The sequence below is a fragment of the Hypanus sabinus genome, chromosome 9 (assembly GCF_030144855.1).
Source record: "Hypanus sabinus isolate sHypSab1 chromosome 9, sHypSab1.hap1, whole genome shotgun sequence".
Taxonomy (NCBI): Eukaryota; Metazoa; Chordata; class Chondrichthyes; order Myliobatiformes; family Dasyatidae; genus Hypanus; species Hypanus sabinus.
In genome coordinates, this window is record NC_082714.1 from 104,008,752 (window position 1) to 104,026,506 (window position 17,755).

The following is a 17,755-nucleotide window of genomic DNA, read 5'->3' on the forward strand; positions in this document are numbered from 1 at the left end:
AGGATTGGCTTTCTAACAGAAAACAGAGAGTTGAGATAAATGGTTTATTCTCAGACTGGCAGTTGGTGACTAGTGGTGTTCCGCAGGGGTCGGTGTTGGGACCCCAACTCTTTACAATCTATATTAATAATTTGGAGAAAGGGACTAAGTGCAATGTATCAAAGTTTGCTGATGACACAAAGATGGGAGGGAGTGTAATGAGTGCGGAGGACATTGAAACCCTGCAGGGGGACATAGATAGGCTGAGTGATTGGGCAGACATTTGGCAGATGAAATATAATACTGACAAGTGTGAGGTCTAGTATGCAAGTGCAGCAGGTGGTGAAGAAGGCCAATGGAATGCTGGCATTTATTGCTAGGGGGATGGAGTATAAGAACAGGGAGGTCTTACTGCAGTTGTACCGAGTATTGGTGAGACCACACCTGGAGTACTGCGTGCAGTTCTGGTGTCCATATTTAAGAAAGGACATACTGGCTCTCGAGGCAGTGCAGAGAAGGTTCACTAGGTTAATTCCGGGGATGGGTGGGTTGATGTATGATGAGAGGTTGAGTAGATTGGGACTCTACTCATTGGAGTTCCGAAGAATGAGAGGCGATCTTATTGAAACATATAAGATTGTGAAGGGGCTTGATCGGGTGGATGCGGGGAGAATGTTCCCAATGATGGGTGAAACTAGGACTAGCGGGCATAATCTTAAAATAAGGGGATGCTGTTCCAGGACTGAGATGAGGAGAAATTTCTTCACTCAGAGGGTAGTGGGGCTGTGGAATTTACTGCCCCAGAGAGCTGTGGAAGCTACTACACTCAATAAATTCAAAACAGAGATAGACATTTTCCTGGATAAAAATGGCATTAGGGGATACGGTGAGCGAGCAGGTAAGTGGACATGAGGCTAGGTTTAGATCAGCCATGTGGTCTCCTGGGCCAGTTTTTGATAGCCTGGATGGGTTGGAGAGGAATTTTCCAGATTTCTTCTCCTCAAATTATTTTTTTTTTCCCCGGGTGATCACATGGGTTTGGGCGGGATGAATAATAAAATAAAATGGGCGGCATGGTGCCCTGTTGGTTGGCACTGTTGCCTTGTGGGATTCGGTGATAACTAGAGTTATGATTGGATCAGCCATGATCTTGTTGAATGGCGGAGCAGGCTTGAGGGGCCAATTGGCCTACTCCTGCTCCTATCTCTTATGTTCTTAAGTTTCTACAACTTACTTTGATCTTGTACTGTAGCCCTCCCCCCACCCCATACCAGATAATGATGCAACCAGTCAGAATGCTCTCCATGGTACTTTTGTAGAAGCTTTTTGAGTGTGTTAGTTGACAAACCAAATCTCCTAAAACTCCCAATGAAATATAGCTGCTGTCTTGCCTTCTTTATAGCTGCATCAATAAGATGCATTCAGGTTTGGTCCTCAGAGATATTGACAGCCAGGAACTTGAAATTGCTCACTCTTTCCACTACTGATCCCTCTTTGAGGATTGGTTTGTGTTCCCTCATCTTACCCTTCTTGGAGTCCACACTCAGTTCTTTAGTCTTGCTGACATTGAATGTAAGGTTGTTGCTGTGACACCTCTCAACTAACTTTATCAACTGTCTCAAGAGGTACTGTATATCCTCTGCTGAGTCCTGAGTCTTTTTGTTAATGAAGATGCAGCAGCAGCTCAGGGGTGATGGTATTGAAGGCTGAACTGAAATCAGCAGCGATCCTGACCTACTGTATGTACCAAGGTGCTATAGTATGAGTTGCTCCTGTCTTTGATAGATTTATTGATGACAATTTATCAGTCAACATCTTTGTTATCATTGCATTCTGCAATAACTGGCTGGTCGAAGTTGGATCTTTTTTCTCAGCTTTGCAATTCCCATGTTCTATGGTAATTCATCAGATTGCTTCTTGTCTGTGATCTTTGCAAATCCTTGAGTTAATGTTCAACGCAGAGGTGGGCAATTCTCAGTTTTTATAATATTTTTAATAATGTATTTATGAAATTATATTAAAATCCTTGTGGTATTAGAGTTGTGTTTGAACATTTTCTTGCATCTACTGAATTTCAGATCATTAGTCTGGATGGAAAGAGAAATCGGAACCGTGAAGCACTGAGGGCGTTACAAAATAGCAGCGAATCGGGTATGAATGCCTTTGGCAACTATTAAATAAACAATAGCTATTAAATAGATATCTAGGGCTATGAGGTAATAAAATGGCAAGTTCACTTTAACACAGAGAATCATCAGGTAATGTAGTTGAGGAGGTGTAACAAGGCAAGGGAAGTGCCTGTGAACAAGAGGATAATGAGAGGAATGGAAGAACAAAGTGCCCTTGTGGAGTGTATGCCTACAGATCATTTAAAGATCACAAGGTAGGTCAACAGGATAGATAAAAAGACACACAGGTTATTTTTCCTATAACATACAAGATATGAGGTTATTCTAAAACTGTATAACATAACTAGAAGTTATGCTAGGAAGACAGTGTTATAGTTAATAGAGTTGTTGCCTCATAAACACTAGAGATCCGGTCAAGATTGCACCTGCATACAGGCTGCTTCAGTCGACATCTGGATAGATCATGAAACCACGTATTTTACTTCTTTTATGTCTTGTTTTTAATTTTGAACGCGTTTTTGGAACTGTTGGAGCCTGAGATTTTGGAGTTTGGAGATTGCTTGGGTGTTTCAGCGTTCTACAGTCTCCGAGAGGATTCTGGGAGGCAGGCAGCTTGCACGAATCTTGTGGCAAGAAGGCTGTGTGCCGGTGTTTGACCCCATTTCACTGACTAAAGCTTCCGTTGTTCGCCAACTCAATCTCCCTCATTGCTTTAATCGGCGGCTGCCTGCTTTTTTTTTTATCGTTGCTGAGATTTCTCTGCTACGGAGAGGGAGAGTGTTGCTCAGGTTTTCTGTGTTTTGGACTGTGGACTTCTATTCAGTCTTGTGGTTTCTTTTTGTATCCTCTGCTTTTCACCTTTTCTCGTCTTTTGTGTGGGGGCAGGGGAATTTGGGGTAGATGTGCCTGTTCCTTTTTTGTTCTTTTTGGTGGGGAGGGGGGATTTGGGGTTGATGACCGTGCTGCCTTTCTTTTCTTTCTTAGTTTTGTGGCTATCTGGAGAAGAAGAATTTCATAGTTGTATACTTTGATAATAAATGAACCTTTGAGAGTTCTTTGTTCAATCCTGATTTACAGTGATGTCTGTGCGGAATTTGGACATTCTGCCTGTAACTACATGGGTTTCTTCCTACATTCCAAAACTGTGTGGGTTAATTCTGTACCCTAGTGAATGGTAGAGTCTGGGGGGGGTTTATAAAAATGTGGAGAGAATTTAAAAAATGGGATTACTTAGTATTAGTGTGTTTTAAAAAAAAAGTTCAATATTTGATGCAAGCTTGAAGGGCTGAAGGGCCGTTTCTGTGATTTATATTTTTGCCTCTATGAATGCAATACCCATGAGGCTGCATAGAACTATGCCGATGCTGTTATCAGTGATGGTTCTCCATTAGATGGAGTTGTACAGCAATACTTACAGTTTAATATTTCAAGTCCAATGATTGTGGTTTTATACGACTAATTGTCGGCATATTGAAGAGCAACATCTGATAGAATAGGCCTTGCAAGGAGACTACTTGTTGCCTTCTTGGGTGATGTCAGAGTTCTGCCAATGGCATCTCGGACTATGCCTTCTCTATGTGCTTTGTATATTTCCTGGTTTTGATGCTGCAAAAATGCCTCTGCTTTTAATTCTTGAGGGTGAATAAAACTGGAAGCTGCTGTCTGGTCAGTTCCTGAGTCATCAACAGATGTTTACCATCCCTTTTGTTTCACGGTTACTCAGTTAGAACTGCAGCTTCTCACTGCAGAAGAATTTGATCAGTGCTAATCTTGTGCATATCCACTGTGGGGCAAACGAACACTTTACATAAAAGCAGTTGGCATCTGTAGTGCTTCAATCTCCAATGCCAACTGGGACAGTCCTTGATTGCATACTCGTTCTCTTTTCGTATCACGTATTCCTTAGGTTTAATTTTTTTGTTTACAATAAAGATGGTAAACATCATCAGGCAATAGACATAATGCTTATGTCCCAATCAACACTATTATCCTCTGTACAGATGGAGACTGTTTATTTATCACAGTTTTGCTGTATCATTTGATTCTTCACCCAAGCCCTTTCCTGTTTCTGAAATGTTGATTTTGGTATTCCTTCTCTCTCCAGCTGCTGCCTGACTTGCTGAGTTATTTCTGTGTTATTTGTTTTCCTGTTCTGCTTCTAGTTATTTTGGCAGGAGAATTAAAATCCCATTCTTCTCATGAATGATCCTTTTGACCTTCAAAACCACTGATCGATATTCTGAATGCTTCCTTCAAATTACTTAACTTCTTCAGGTCCAGGGAGAACAGCCACCATTTCTCTTTATAGCAAGATTGTTCAGAAAGTCAGTTGTAATGTTGGAAACATTTTTGTAATTGAAAGCAAGAGAAAATCTGCAGATGCTGGAAATCCAAGCAACGCACACAAAATGCTGGAGCAACTCGGCAGGCCCAACAGCACCTACAGTGCAATTGACGTTTTGGGCCGAGACCTTTCAGCAGGACTGGAGAAAAAAAGTTGAAGAGTAGATTTAAAAGGTGGGGGAGGAGAGAGAGAAAGCTGAGGGGGAGGGATGAGGTAAAGAGCTGGGAAGTTGATTGGAGAAAGAGATACAGGGCTGGAGAACAGGGAGTCTGATAGAAGGCCATGAAAGAAGGAAAAGTGGGGAGGAGCAACTGAGAGAGGTGGTGGGCAGGCGAAGAGATGAGGTGAAAGAGGGAAAAGGGGATGGGGAATGGTGAAGGAGTGTTTGGGTTCATGTATTACTGGAAGTTTCAGAAATCAATGTTAATGCCATCAAGTTGGAGGTTACCCAGTGGGAATATAAGGTGTTGTTCCTCCAACCTGAGTGTGGCCTCATCACAACAGTGGAGGAGGCCATGGATATACATTGTTATTAAAAATTGATTTAGTGTCCAATGTAATTATGCCTATTTCATTTTTTTTCTGAAATTCAAGACAGTATTTCCACTTGCGTGTTATGCTTGTGCCCGGGGTGATCTCTGTGTTAGTCTTTTCTAGGATGCCCTTCACCGTGCAATGTTCCTTTTGCAGTATTGTTGGGAACTTGGATTAAATTATCCCTGGAGTTATCAATGGCCAGTTTCCCATCGATAAGCCTTAGTCTTATTGAAAAGTGAAGAGCCAAATGACAGCAGCCTGCTTTCAAAAGTTCATCAATTAACAGAAATACATTTTTAATTCCAGTGTTTTCTTTTATTTTAAAACATGTGTCAACATGCTACTAAACTCTAAGGGTCAAACCAGTGTTGTTTACAATGTGCAACTCCCAATATGGGGCGCTGTGTAATACTCCCAATTAATAAGTGTGGCTGGATTATTTGGGGCAATAATGTTAACTATGGCACATGTACTGGTGTCATGGCTGAGACAGCTTATTAGTGACCAGTACCAGAGATATACATCTTGCACTGTCATGCTCTTCATTAGGAATCTGACCTCTTTTTCACATTTCTAGTTTTAAAAAAATATCAAAACTCATTGATCTCCTTGGTTGATAACAGTTTTTTGCTTTGGCCTTGTATTTCTTCAGGGAATGTGATGGTTTGTTTTGGAAACATGTTTATCAAATTCCCCAAGTCTAGGACCCAGGACATGATTCAGAAAGGTAGGTATTATACACAGTTTAAGTGGTATCTGCATTTAAAATGTACGCTGAAGACAATGATGTAAATGATAGTGTAATACAAACCCAGGTGTTTATTATGAATGGTGGTATATTTCGAGTGAGAAGGAGAGATAAATCCCAAGTATCCCAAGTCAAGGGATATGGGGAGAAGGCAGGAATGGGGTACTGATTGTGTATGATCAGCCATGATCACATTGAATGGTGGTGCTGGCTCGAGGGGCCGAATGGCCTACTCCTGCTCCTATTGTCTATTGTCCAATCTAGAGAGCCATGCAAGTAAAGGTGTGGGTTAGACATCATGTAATATTTTTGCTTTGCTTTAGCAATAGTATTCAAAATACAATTTTTTCCACCTAATTATTCAATCACATTTTATCTGCTTTGTTATTTGAGAAGATAAAGTAATTTAGTTCATGCCTTTTCCACTAAAAACAAGGGGAAAGGCTTATGCCAGCGCCTTATATCTGGGGGTGGAAAGGATTATAACACTAAGAATAATTTTACCAAATTGCTTCTCTAGAAGTATCAGCTCTGTTCTGTGGAATTTCCCACAATGGTTGAAATCCATAAATCTAGGGGATGATGAGAATTCTTACGCACTATAATGTGGGAAAATGGGATTATCTATTTCGGTTTACAAAGCAGATAAGCAGAGTATTTTGCAAATGTTAAGAGACTGGGTAATATTGATATTCAAAGGGTCCTAGGTGACCTTCACATGTTACTTAAAAGTCAGTATGAAGGTGGAGGAAGAAGCCAGTGAATTTCATAATGTGAGGTAAAGTTGCCTTCAAAGTTCAAGTTCAAAGTAAATTTCTTATCTAAGTACAGATACGTCCCCATATACAACACTGAGATTTGTTTTCTGTGGACGTACGCAGTAAATCCAAGAAACAAATCATGAAAGACGCAACCCAACAGGATGGACATACAACCAATGTGCAAGAGAAAAAGATAATAATAAATAAATGAGCAATAAATTTTGAGAACATGGGATGAAGAGTCCTTGAAAGTGAGTCCATAGGTTGTGGGACCAGTTCAGTGAATGGGCTAATGAAATTGAGTAAAGTGGCTCAAGAGTTGGATGGTTGAGGGATAATAGCTGTTCCTGAACCCGGTCATGTGTGCCCTGAGTTCCTGTACCACTTTCCTGATGGTAGCAGCAAGAAGAGAGCGTGGCCTGGGTGATGGGGATCCTTGATGACGATGCTGCTTTCCTGCTCTAGCACTCCATGTAGATGTGCTCAATGCTGGGGAGGGCTTTACCTGTAATGGACTGGGTCATGCCCACTACATTTTGTGGAGTTTTAGATTTAAAGGCATTGGTTTTTCCATTCCAAGCTGTGATGCAGCCAGGCAATAAACCCTGTACCATATGTCTTTAGAATTTTATCAGAGTTTTAGATGTCATGCCAAATCCTTGCAAACTTCTCAGGAAGTAGAGGCACTGCTGTGCTTTCTTTGTCCTTGGCCCAGGAGAGATCCTCTGAAATGATAACACAGAAGAGTTTAAACTTGGTGACCCTCTCCACCTCTGATCTCCTGATGAGGACTGGCTCGTGGACCTCCGATTTCCTACTCCTGAAGTCAATAATCAGCTTCTTAGTCTTACTGACATTGAGTAAGGGGTTGTCGTTGTGGTATCACTCAGCCAGATTTTCAATATCCCTCCTATACTATTTCATCACCATCTTTAATTCGGCCAACAATAGTGGTATCATCAGCAAACCTAAATATGGCTTTGGAGACATGCTTAGCCTCACGGTCATAAGTATAAAGCAAGTAGGGCTAAGCACACAGCCTTGTGTGCAACTGTGCTGATGGAAGCTTTGGAGGAGATGTTGCCAGTTTGAACTGACTGGGGTCTGCAAGTGAGGAAATCGAGGATTCAGTTACACAAGGAGATATTGAGGCCAAGGTCTTGAAGCTTGATGAATAATTTTAAGGGAATGATAGTGTTGGATGCTGACCTGTGGACAATAAAGAGCATCCTGATGTATGCAGTTTTACTGACCAAATGTTGAGTGAAGAGCCAATGAAATGCTATCTGCTGTGGACCCTGTTGTGCTGGTAGGCAAATTGGAACAGATCCAAGTTGCTTCTCAGGCAGGAGTTCATATGTTTCATCACCAACCTCTCAGTGCACTTCATCACAATGGATGTAAGTGATACTGGACAATAGTCATTAAGGCAGATTACCACGTTCTTCTTTGACACTAGTATAATTGAAGTCTGCTTGAAGCTGGTGGGTACGTCATACTGTTGAAGCAAGTGAATAAAGATACAGTGAACACTCCAATCAGTTTATCTGTACAGGTCTTTAGTACTTGGTGAGCTGTGGTTATGCTGAGACCACCTAGAGTACTGTAGAGTTTGGGTCTCCTCAAATAAAAAAGAATGTTGTTGATGTAGAGAGAATGAAGAAAAAATTCATTGGATAGTTCCAAGAGATGATAGGCTTGCCAGTATGAAAAGAGTGAGTAGACTAAGTGTGTATTCCTTCAGAGTTCAGAAGAATGAGTTTGATGGAAGTTTTCAAAATCCTTGCAGAACTTAATCACAGTAAATGCAGAAAAGATGGTTTCTTCTCTGTGGAAGAGTCCAGAACCACCTTATATAAAGTGGTAGTACAAATTCACACCGGGACAAGGAGAATTTGTTCAGTCAGTGATGGGAAGTGGTGGTTTAGCCATTGTGATATTTGAAAACTCTGATTAATTGATTTCTGGATATTGAGGGTATTGAGAAACATGGGATGGTACATGAAAATAGCGCTGAGGCAGAAGATGAAACATGATTTTGATGTATGGCTGAGGATGCTCGAAGGGTCAAGTGGACTACCCTGCTGCTAGTTTTTGTATTTACAGGTATCCTATCTTTGGATGCAAATTATCATCATTGGTGAAAGCAACAGGTTTATCTGCTGTGACAATGGAAAGTCATCAGTTGGTTGATTTGTTATGGACAATTTTTCTTAACAAAATTCATGAGAGGGAAGGAATGCTTTCACCAGAAATGTGAAAGGAGACTTGAACATGCACACTCCCAGAAACCAGTTGGACTGGGTGACGTGTGTGCAGAGGGATGCAGTGGGTGATCTGGTGCACAAATGTAGAAATCTGGTAGCCAAATTTTGTAAACTTCAGTAACACAAATTAGCATTTGCTAATTAAAGTTTACTTAATTTAGCCCCAATACAACTTGTTCTTTTTTTTTTCCCCAGATCAAGAGCAGTTGGATGAAGAAATACGTAAGCTTAATAAGCAGTTGAAAGTGAAAGTTAATCGTTTAAATGAAGCACAAGGTGACTTTATTCATAAAAATTCAATTCCTGTATTTATAAGGCATCTGGCCCTTATCATTCATTTCAAACTTGTAAAATGTGCTGGTTCTAAATAAGGAGTGTAGAATTATGGGTCACAAAAAAAAGGATTGGTCATTTTAAATTGTTCTCTCTGAGGCCCATGATGCTTTGGAACTCCCTTCCACAAACAACAATGCAAGCAGAATCCTCCTGTACTAGAAGACAGAGGAAGATGTTCGTTGAGCAAACAGATATATTATCACACCTGTTCTATATGTAAATACATTTTTATCTGTTAGTTCATAACTGAGCCATCCCATTAGTCCAATTGTCCCCTCCTTGTTTCCACCTAGGCCTGTTTATGGTCTGTCTCACATGCACATTAACTCTCTGTTTTTGTATTATTTTTTCCAGTTATCTAGTATAAGGGTAATTAACAGAAACTTTTATGGATGTGGAAAGAAACCAGAGTATTTGGAGAAATACTACACACAGCACTAGAGATCAGGTTGGAGCTTTGAGGCAACATCACTAAGTTTTCTGTCACCCATTGATCAGTCATATATTTGTCACTGTTCACTCTGAATATTCTACCCTCTGATTATTTTGAATGAAGAGTCACATTTCTATTCAATATATGTGCCAATCCATTTTTAGTAACGTCCTTATCTCCAGCATGAGGTTGATGGAACAAGCTTCACATCACCAAGCCTTTTGACAGGGAGGTGTTTTGGTGGTTGTGCTTTTGTACCAGCAGTCCAGTCAGATGCTGTGATTTCTTTCTTTCTAAATCTTTTTATTGTTAGATGCTGTGATTTCAACATTCCTCTAAAATCTTTTTTAAGCCCCTTCCCCCCACCCCCCCCATCCAGCAGTCACCTAAAACCAATTCATTCAGCTTTCATTTCGATAATGTTTGAAGGTGGGAAAATACAATGATGGCTTGCGTGTTAAGTTCCTCGCACTTCATTGCAGTTGATTTTATGCAAAATACTTGGTGCTTCTGAGGGACGGAACGTGGAACTTGCTTTCAGCCTATGACTTCTGTCAAAAAAAGCAAAATAAATATTTTAGAAATATTGTGTAAATTGGTGAAATTTAGAAGCTGGAGTCACATGTATTACTTTGGTATTGAATTCAACAAAGGTTGTTGCATGGAAAAGGTAATCCTAACTACGACTGCATTCCAGCTCTAACTGCAGTACTTTACACATGGCCGCATTGAAACTGGGGATCCCTGGAGTTGTTTTGGTTGCATGTGATAAGTAAAGAATAGATTCTGACCAAAGTCCTCTTCTCACTTTCCTGGCCTGATTATGCACTCCATACAAATCCTGTGATTATTTGGTTAAGGGTAATTTAATACTCCATATTCTATATTTTTAAAATTCTGGAAGTTTTCTTTTTAAATAATCTGTTGAACTTCACAACTTGTTACATAAAATATTTCCAATTAATGATTAAATATTTCCAAAGTTCTTACTTCTAAAACCCTTCCAGGCATGTTATTCAAATGCAACTTAGATTGCAGTATTTTTGCAGTACTGTATCTCCTTTAATTTTACTTTTCATTGGATAATTTTCCTGGTTTAATTTGAATAAATAAGTATCCAAAGATTACATTAATTAATTTTTCATTACTTTATACCTTTTGTAAAGGCCTTCCCTTAACCAGGATTGTAGATTTACCAACTGTGGTTGACCATGTTGACCATGTATTTCTATATACTTTTTTACTGGAGCATAATGAAGTGCTGCTCACGTGCATTTAGTCCATGATTTTTCTTTAGTTCTTGATTGGGAATGTCTTGCTCACCTCTGCTCCCTTACCACTGTTGTAATAAGTTGACAAAATGAGTATTGAATTCCAAGTGTATGGTGTATGGACAAAATTCATGGTGTATGGTCGGTTACATTTTAATCTCGGGATATCTCTTCTTGCCAACTACATCGGCTCCTAATCATACAAGATTTTAATTTCAAATTCTCTTCATCCTTGCTTTTTTTTCAATATCCTCATGGGCTTGCCCTTAATCTGTAATATTTCTACTATTCTCTGAGCTTCAGTCTCTGTGCTTCTGTGTTTCCTTAAATTATCTCCTTTAGTTTGCCAGTCCAAGTATCTCTTACTTGTTATTATTTGCCAAAAGTCCCTTTGAACTTTTGGAGTGCTTTCCTTCATTTAAAAAAGTGTAAGTCTAAATTGCTACCTGTTTTATTTCTGGTTGGAATCAATTGAACTGGTGAAATTCTACTTGAACTTCCAAAGTGCATTGTTTAATTTAATCTTTGGAGAATCAAATCATGTTTTATTTGTGGTGATAATTATGTTTGTATTGAATGGAGAGGGGAAGAATGTAGTTTTTTCTTGTTCATACTGATAATGGTTACTTGATCCTCATCCTAGGAAAATCTGAAATCAAAGGATTTGATCTAACTCCATTAACCCATGAAGAAATGCAGGCCGTTACAAAGGTCCTGAAAAACTGAGAGTGCATGGTTGACATTGGAAATGACGTTACGCTGTGTGTTGGAGGAAACCATGAACAGCAGAGGCACAACTGCAATATGGTGAAAAAATGCTGGCGGAGTCTGAGTTCAAAGTTCACGGCAATTGGCCCCCTCGGGATTGTTACTTGAAAAATATTACAGTTTTTTGACCATCCATTTAGCTGTACATTTATAAATGAGATCCTGTTTGGACCCTGTACAAATGTTAACTTGTCCCCATAGTTCACTGCTTGTAAAATTAACTTTTAAAAATAAAAATATTAATGTATCTTTTTCATTATTTAGTTGTGCTCTTGGTTGCATTGGCATGCCAATATTTGCCTTCCTGTTTTGTTGATCTGGCTGTGAATCATGCAGATCCTGTGCTGTATTGACTTTGCCGATCTTTGCTAATAAGTGTTTTTGTTTTATTAAATTTTGGTCTTGATGATACACCAGCGATACTCTCACTTTTTCTCAATATATACCTAATGGTTATCCTGCTCTTCAGTATTTTTTGATATATAGAAACTATTCGGTCCATTATTTTTGAAAGCATCTTCACTTTATAGAATTTTCTTTTACATGTGCCGAAGACTGACATTATTCGAGTAACTTGGAGAATAAATGTTCAATCTCTGATGGCAGTTTATGAAATATGAACATTGTTTTAAAAAAATCTTTAACAGCCAGTGGTGCAAAAGCTGATGCCTTACATAAGCCAATTCATTTGGTTTTAAAATCACATGTCTTACCTTTCACTTGTTTTATTTTTAAATGAAATAAATTTACTTTTGCTAATTTTGATTTTTTACTTACAACTTTGGTATCTGCCCGCTATTCTCTCTCATTCCACTGGTTTTCAGCACCCTGCTTATCTTGGCCCCTCACATTCCCTGATTCAGCCTACACGTGTCACCATTTCTGAGCATCAAAGCCTGTGGAACAAGATTCCTTCCAGCTAAGAGCAGACTTTATAAAAGGAGGAGGAGGCATTCATCCTCTTGGGCATTGCTGTGTCAACAAGGTTGCAACTGATCTTTTGCTTCAATTTTACTTTCTGGCCTGATTTCCCCATAACCTTTGATTCTCCTATCATCCAAAAAAAATATCTTGGCCCTCAATATACTCTATTTAATGCATCATTAAGAATGATTCTGTTCCACTTAATGGTTCTTTTTGCTTGAGGAATTCAAAGATTCAAAACTGAGGAAACATCCTTTCTTGTCTGTTGGAGATAGCTGACCCCTCATCCAAGTGACCCTCTCAGTTGTAGACTCTATATTCCTTCCAGTGATAACATACTTGTAGTACTTATTATGGTTGGTCTCATTTGTCTAATTAAATAATTTCCTTTACATTGGTGAGACCCATTGTAAAGTAGCGGACCATTTCATTGAGCACCTCCGCATCATCCATCATAAGCAGGGACTCCCTGGTGGCAAAATGCTTTAATTCTGATTCCCATTCCACTGTGTTGATCCAAGGCCACCTCTTCTGACAAGATGGTGCCAACCTCAGGATGGAGGAGCAATGCTTTGTATTCCATCTGGTAGCCTCCAATTCTATGCTATGAATGTTGATTTCTCCTTCCAATGAACAAAATTTACCCCCCCCCCCATTCCGCACTCTAACTTTTTACTTCTCACCTGCCTAGTACTTCCCCCAGTGCCCCCTCCCCATTCCCTTCCTATGGTCCACTCTCCTCTCCTATCTGATTCTGTCTTCTCCAGCCCTTGACCTTTCTAACTCACCTGGCTTCTGCCTATCACCTTCCAGCTGGCCTCTTTCCCCTCCCCCACCCATCAGGCATCTTTCTCCCCCACCCCCCACTACCCAGTTGTGAAGAATGATCTCAGCCTGAAATGTTGACTTCTTTACTCTCTTCCATAGATGCTACCTGACCTGCTGAGTTCCACCAGCATTTTGTGTATATTACTTTGGATTTCCAGCATCTGCAGATTTTAAGACCATAAAATATAGGAGCAGAAGTAGGCCATTCAGCCCATCAAGTCTTCTCTGCCATTCAATCATGGGCTGATCCAATTCTGCCAGCCATCCCCATACCCTTTGATGCCCTGACTAATCAAGAACCTATCTATCTCTGCCTTAAGTACACCCAATGACTTGGCCTCCACAACTGCTCGTGGCAACAAATTCCACAGATTTACCACCCTCTGACTGAAGTAATTTCTCTGCATCTCAGTTCTAAAAGGACGTCCTTCAATCCTGAAGTCATGCCTTCTTGTCCTAGAATCCCCTACCATAGGAAATAACTGCCATATCTAATCTGTTCAGGCCTTTTAACATTCAGAATGTTTCTGTGAGATACTCCCTCATTCTCTGAATCTCCAGGGAATACAGCCCAAGAGCTGCCAGATGTTCTATTCAGGCCTTTTAACATTCAAAATGTTTCTGTGAGATACTCCCTCATTCTCTTGAACTCCAGGGAATACAGCCCAAGAGCTGCCAGATGTTCCTCACATGGTAGCCCTTTCATTCCTGGAATAATTCTCGTGAAATTTTCTTGTGTTTGTCATTTTTCACTATTCTAAACTCTGAGCAGAATGAGCCCAGCCTTATTAATTTTTACTTAGCACATCCCAGAACTCAATATAGCAAACATTTAGAGTTGAATAAAGGAACAGGGAGATGGAAGAACTCAGGTCAAGCTGTATCTGTGAAAGCAAAAGATGCAAGTTGATGTTTTGGGTCGAGACCCTGCTTTAGGATGAAAAGGAAGATTGCCAGTATATAGCAGAAGAAGGGAGGAGTGGGTGATTAGGTAGAACCAGATGAAGTTGGGTGGGGGACAGGTATGAATGGTACACAGATCCAACCAGCTCGGGGAGTGGATGGGATCTTTCAAGTAGCGCTTCAATGAACGCCTTTTGGAAATCCATATAACTCTAATCAAATACAAGTTTTCCTCCATAAAGCCATTTTGTTTCTAATTAACAAAGTTTTGTGTTTACTGTATAGGCATTCTTATCATTTTATTAATGGATTGTAGCATTACTTGACTTGTTGAGTTTGTGGAATCACAACTTTTGGGATACCTTTATTGATTTATTCATGTATTTATTATTTAGAGATACAACATGGTAACAGGCCACTCTGGCCCAACAATCCCACACTACCCATGTGGCTGATTAACCTACTAACTCACATATCTTTGGAATGTGGGAGGAAACTGGAGCACCAGGAGGAAAACCATGTGGTCAGGAAAGAATGTACGAGCTCCTTACAGACAGTGGAAGAATTGATCTGAATCATTGCTGCTGTAATAGTATTGCACTAATTGCTACATTACCATAACATCCCTTTAGAGCAGGGGATCCCAATCGTTTTTATGCCATGGACCCCAGGTTGGCAACCCTTGCTTCAGAGGAACACACTGGTTATAGCACAGAAAGAGGTTGTTTAGTCCATTGCTAGCTGTATACATGGGCAGTACTACAGTTCCCACTTCCCTGTACCCATCCCTTTAACTTTGCTAAGTCTGTTTTTTTTTCAGATATTTATCAAGTTCCCTTTTTGAATGCTCCCCAGCAACACATTCCCTGTGTCCATGGTATAAGGTTTTTCTTCATGTCACTTTTGCCATTTTCATTATATGTGCACAGTTCTTGAGTCTGTCATGTACACTTAATATTCTAACTTTTATCACCTTGTGGCAGAGATACAGCACTGACATTGCTATATTTTCCCAGATTGATTAGACCCTCATAAGCAAGTTTTCTACAGTTTATTCTCACAGTTTTCTGATCATTACAAACCCAATATTCTCCACAATTGATAACTTATACATTCCGTTAGCAAAAAAAATCTGTTCAGCCAGCTATTACTTCATTCATTTTGCACTTAAAATACTGTCCTATTGTATTAGATAGTATCGCATTCTGAATACCTGTGACTCAGATATAGTCTAAATAGTCCACTAAGTTTTTTAAAGATATTTTTGTTATAGCTGTATCCAATGCCTCTTTTCTTAGACCAACTGAGCTATTGCAATATTAAATCCATGACATACTGCATGTCTGTGAGCATTTCTTTGGGATTTGTTCTGCCAAGATCTATAGTTACCTAGTTCTGGATTGAGAATTAATAAACAAAAAATTGCCTTGTAGCTATGAGTGTCATCATAGTTTTAGTTTGAGTGATTCCAATGAACATGCCCAATGTTTTATAATCTAATTAAAACTGAAGGATTCTGCTAATTTCTTTCACTCTTTTAAACTGTTAGTTCCTGCACTCGTACAGGGAATTCCCCAATGGTTTCCCCAAGCAACCATTCTTCACAGTTGAATCAAATTCTGAGCATTTTCTGCAAAAGTATTCGGTGAAGACAGAATAAGAATTAGGATCACAAGAAACTGCAGATTCGGGAAACTGGAGCAAGTCAAAGTGATGGAAGTACTCAGCAAGTCAGGCAGAATCTATGGAGGGAAATGCATAGTTTACAATTAGATCTTCACCTGAATCTACTTGCTCTAACCTTTTCCTCCAAATTTTTATACTGACTACCTCCCCATCCAATCAGATGAGGGGTCTTGACACAAAATGTCAGTTCTCCATTTCCCTCCAAATGCTGCCTGACCTACTGAGCTTTTTCAGTGCTTTGGGTGTTGCTCAGGATCAGGATTGTTCCCTCTGAGGAAAAAAAATGTATTGGTTACAAAGCATTGAATATTCGGACATATTAATATCCTTTCTTTCCAAAACCAGGATGGATATTTTGCCAATTGAATAAGGAGATGGTTGCCCAGTCAGCAACCTGTGAGAATAACCTTTATTAACAACAAGCATCTGTTACATATCCTTTATGACTGTATAGAGATAGGACTGATCTCTGTACAAAATGGTGACACTAAAGTTGAGCATAGGAGGGAGCAAATAAGGTACTTAAGGAGAATAAAAAGTGCAAAAAAAACACTTAAGAAAGAAATCAGGAGGGCTAAAAGATGACATGAGGTAGCTTTGGCAGTCAAGGTGAAGAATAATCCAAAGAGCTTCTACAGGTACATTAAGAGCAAAAGGATAGTAAGGGATAAAATTGGTTCTCTTGAAGATCAGAGTGGTCATCTATGTATGGAATCAAAAGAAATGGGAGAGATCTTAAATGGGTTTTTTGCATCTGTGTTTACTAAGGAAACTGGCATGGAATCAATGGAAATGAGGCAAACAAGTAGTGATGTCATGGAATCTATACAGATTGAAGAGGAGGAGTTGCTTGCTATCTTGAGGCAAATCAGAGTAGATAAATCCCCAGGACCTGACAGGGTATCCCCTCAGACCTTGAAGGAGACTAGTGTTGAAATTACAGGGGTCCTGGCAGATATATTTAAAATGTCGGTATCTATGGGTGAGGTGCCGGAGAATTGAAGGATAGCTCATGTTGTTCTGTTGTTTAAAAAAGGCTCAAAAAGTAATCCGGGTATTTATAGGCTGTAAAATTTGATGTCTGTAGTAGGTAAATTATTGTAAGGAGTACTAAGAGATAGGATCTACAAGCATTTAGATAGACAGAGACTTATTAGGGAGAGTCAACACTGCTTTGTGTGTGGTAGGTCATGTTTAACAAATCTATTAGAGTTTTTCAAGGAGTTTACCAGGAAAGTGGATGAAGGGAAGGCAGTGGATGGTGTCTACATGGACTTCAGTAAGGCCTTTGACAAGGTCCTGCATGGGAGGTTAGTTAGGAAGATTCAGTTGCTGGGTATACATGGTGAGGTAGTAAATTGGATTAGACATTGGCTCGATGGGAGAAGCCAGAGAGTGGTAGTGGAGGATTGCACTCTGAGTGGAGGCCTGTGACTAGTCGTGTGCCACAGGGATGAGTGTTGGGTCCATCGTTATTTGTCATCTATATCAATGATCTGGATGGTAACGTGGTAAATTGGATCAGCAAATTTGCTGATGATACAAAGATTGGAGGTGTAGTGGACAATGAGGAAGGTTTTCAAAGCTTGCAGAGGGATCTGAACCAGCTGGAAAAATGGGCTGAAAAATGGCAGATGGAGTTTAATACAGACAAGTGTGAGGTATTGCACTTTGGAAGGACAAACCAAGGTAGAACATACAAGGTAAATGGTAGGACACTGAGGAGTGCATTAGAACAGAGGGATCTGGGAGTACAGATACAAAATTCCCTAAAAGTGGTGTCACATGTAGATAGGGTCGTAAAGAGAGCTTTTGGTACATTGGCCTTTATAAATCAAAGT

General features: G+C 39.8%; 1 protein-coding gene across 1 annotated transcript in view; it reads left to right on the plus strand.

Moving 5' to 3' along the window:
• pdrg1 (p53 and DNA-damage regulated 1) overlaps positions 1-11,984 on the plus strand; it is a 16,376-nt gene extending 4,392 nt beyond the window's left edge. Inside the window, exons 2-5 of the mRNA XM_059980340.1 lie at positions 2,058-2,130; positions 5,642-5,716; positions 8,961-9,041; positions 11,449-11,984. Coding sequence (XP_059836323.1) covers positions 2,058-2,130; positions 5,642-5,716; positions 8,961-9,041; positions 11,449-11,531 — 312 coding nt within the window. The 3' untranslated portion in view covers positions 11,532-11,984. The remainder of the gene's footprint in view (positions 1-2,057; positions 2,131-5,641; positions 5,717-8,960; positions 9,042-11,448) is intronic.
• Positions 11,985-17,755: the final 5,771 nt, after the last annotated feature.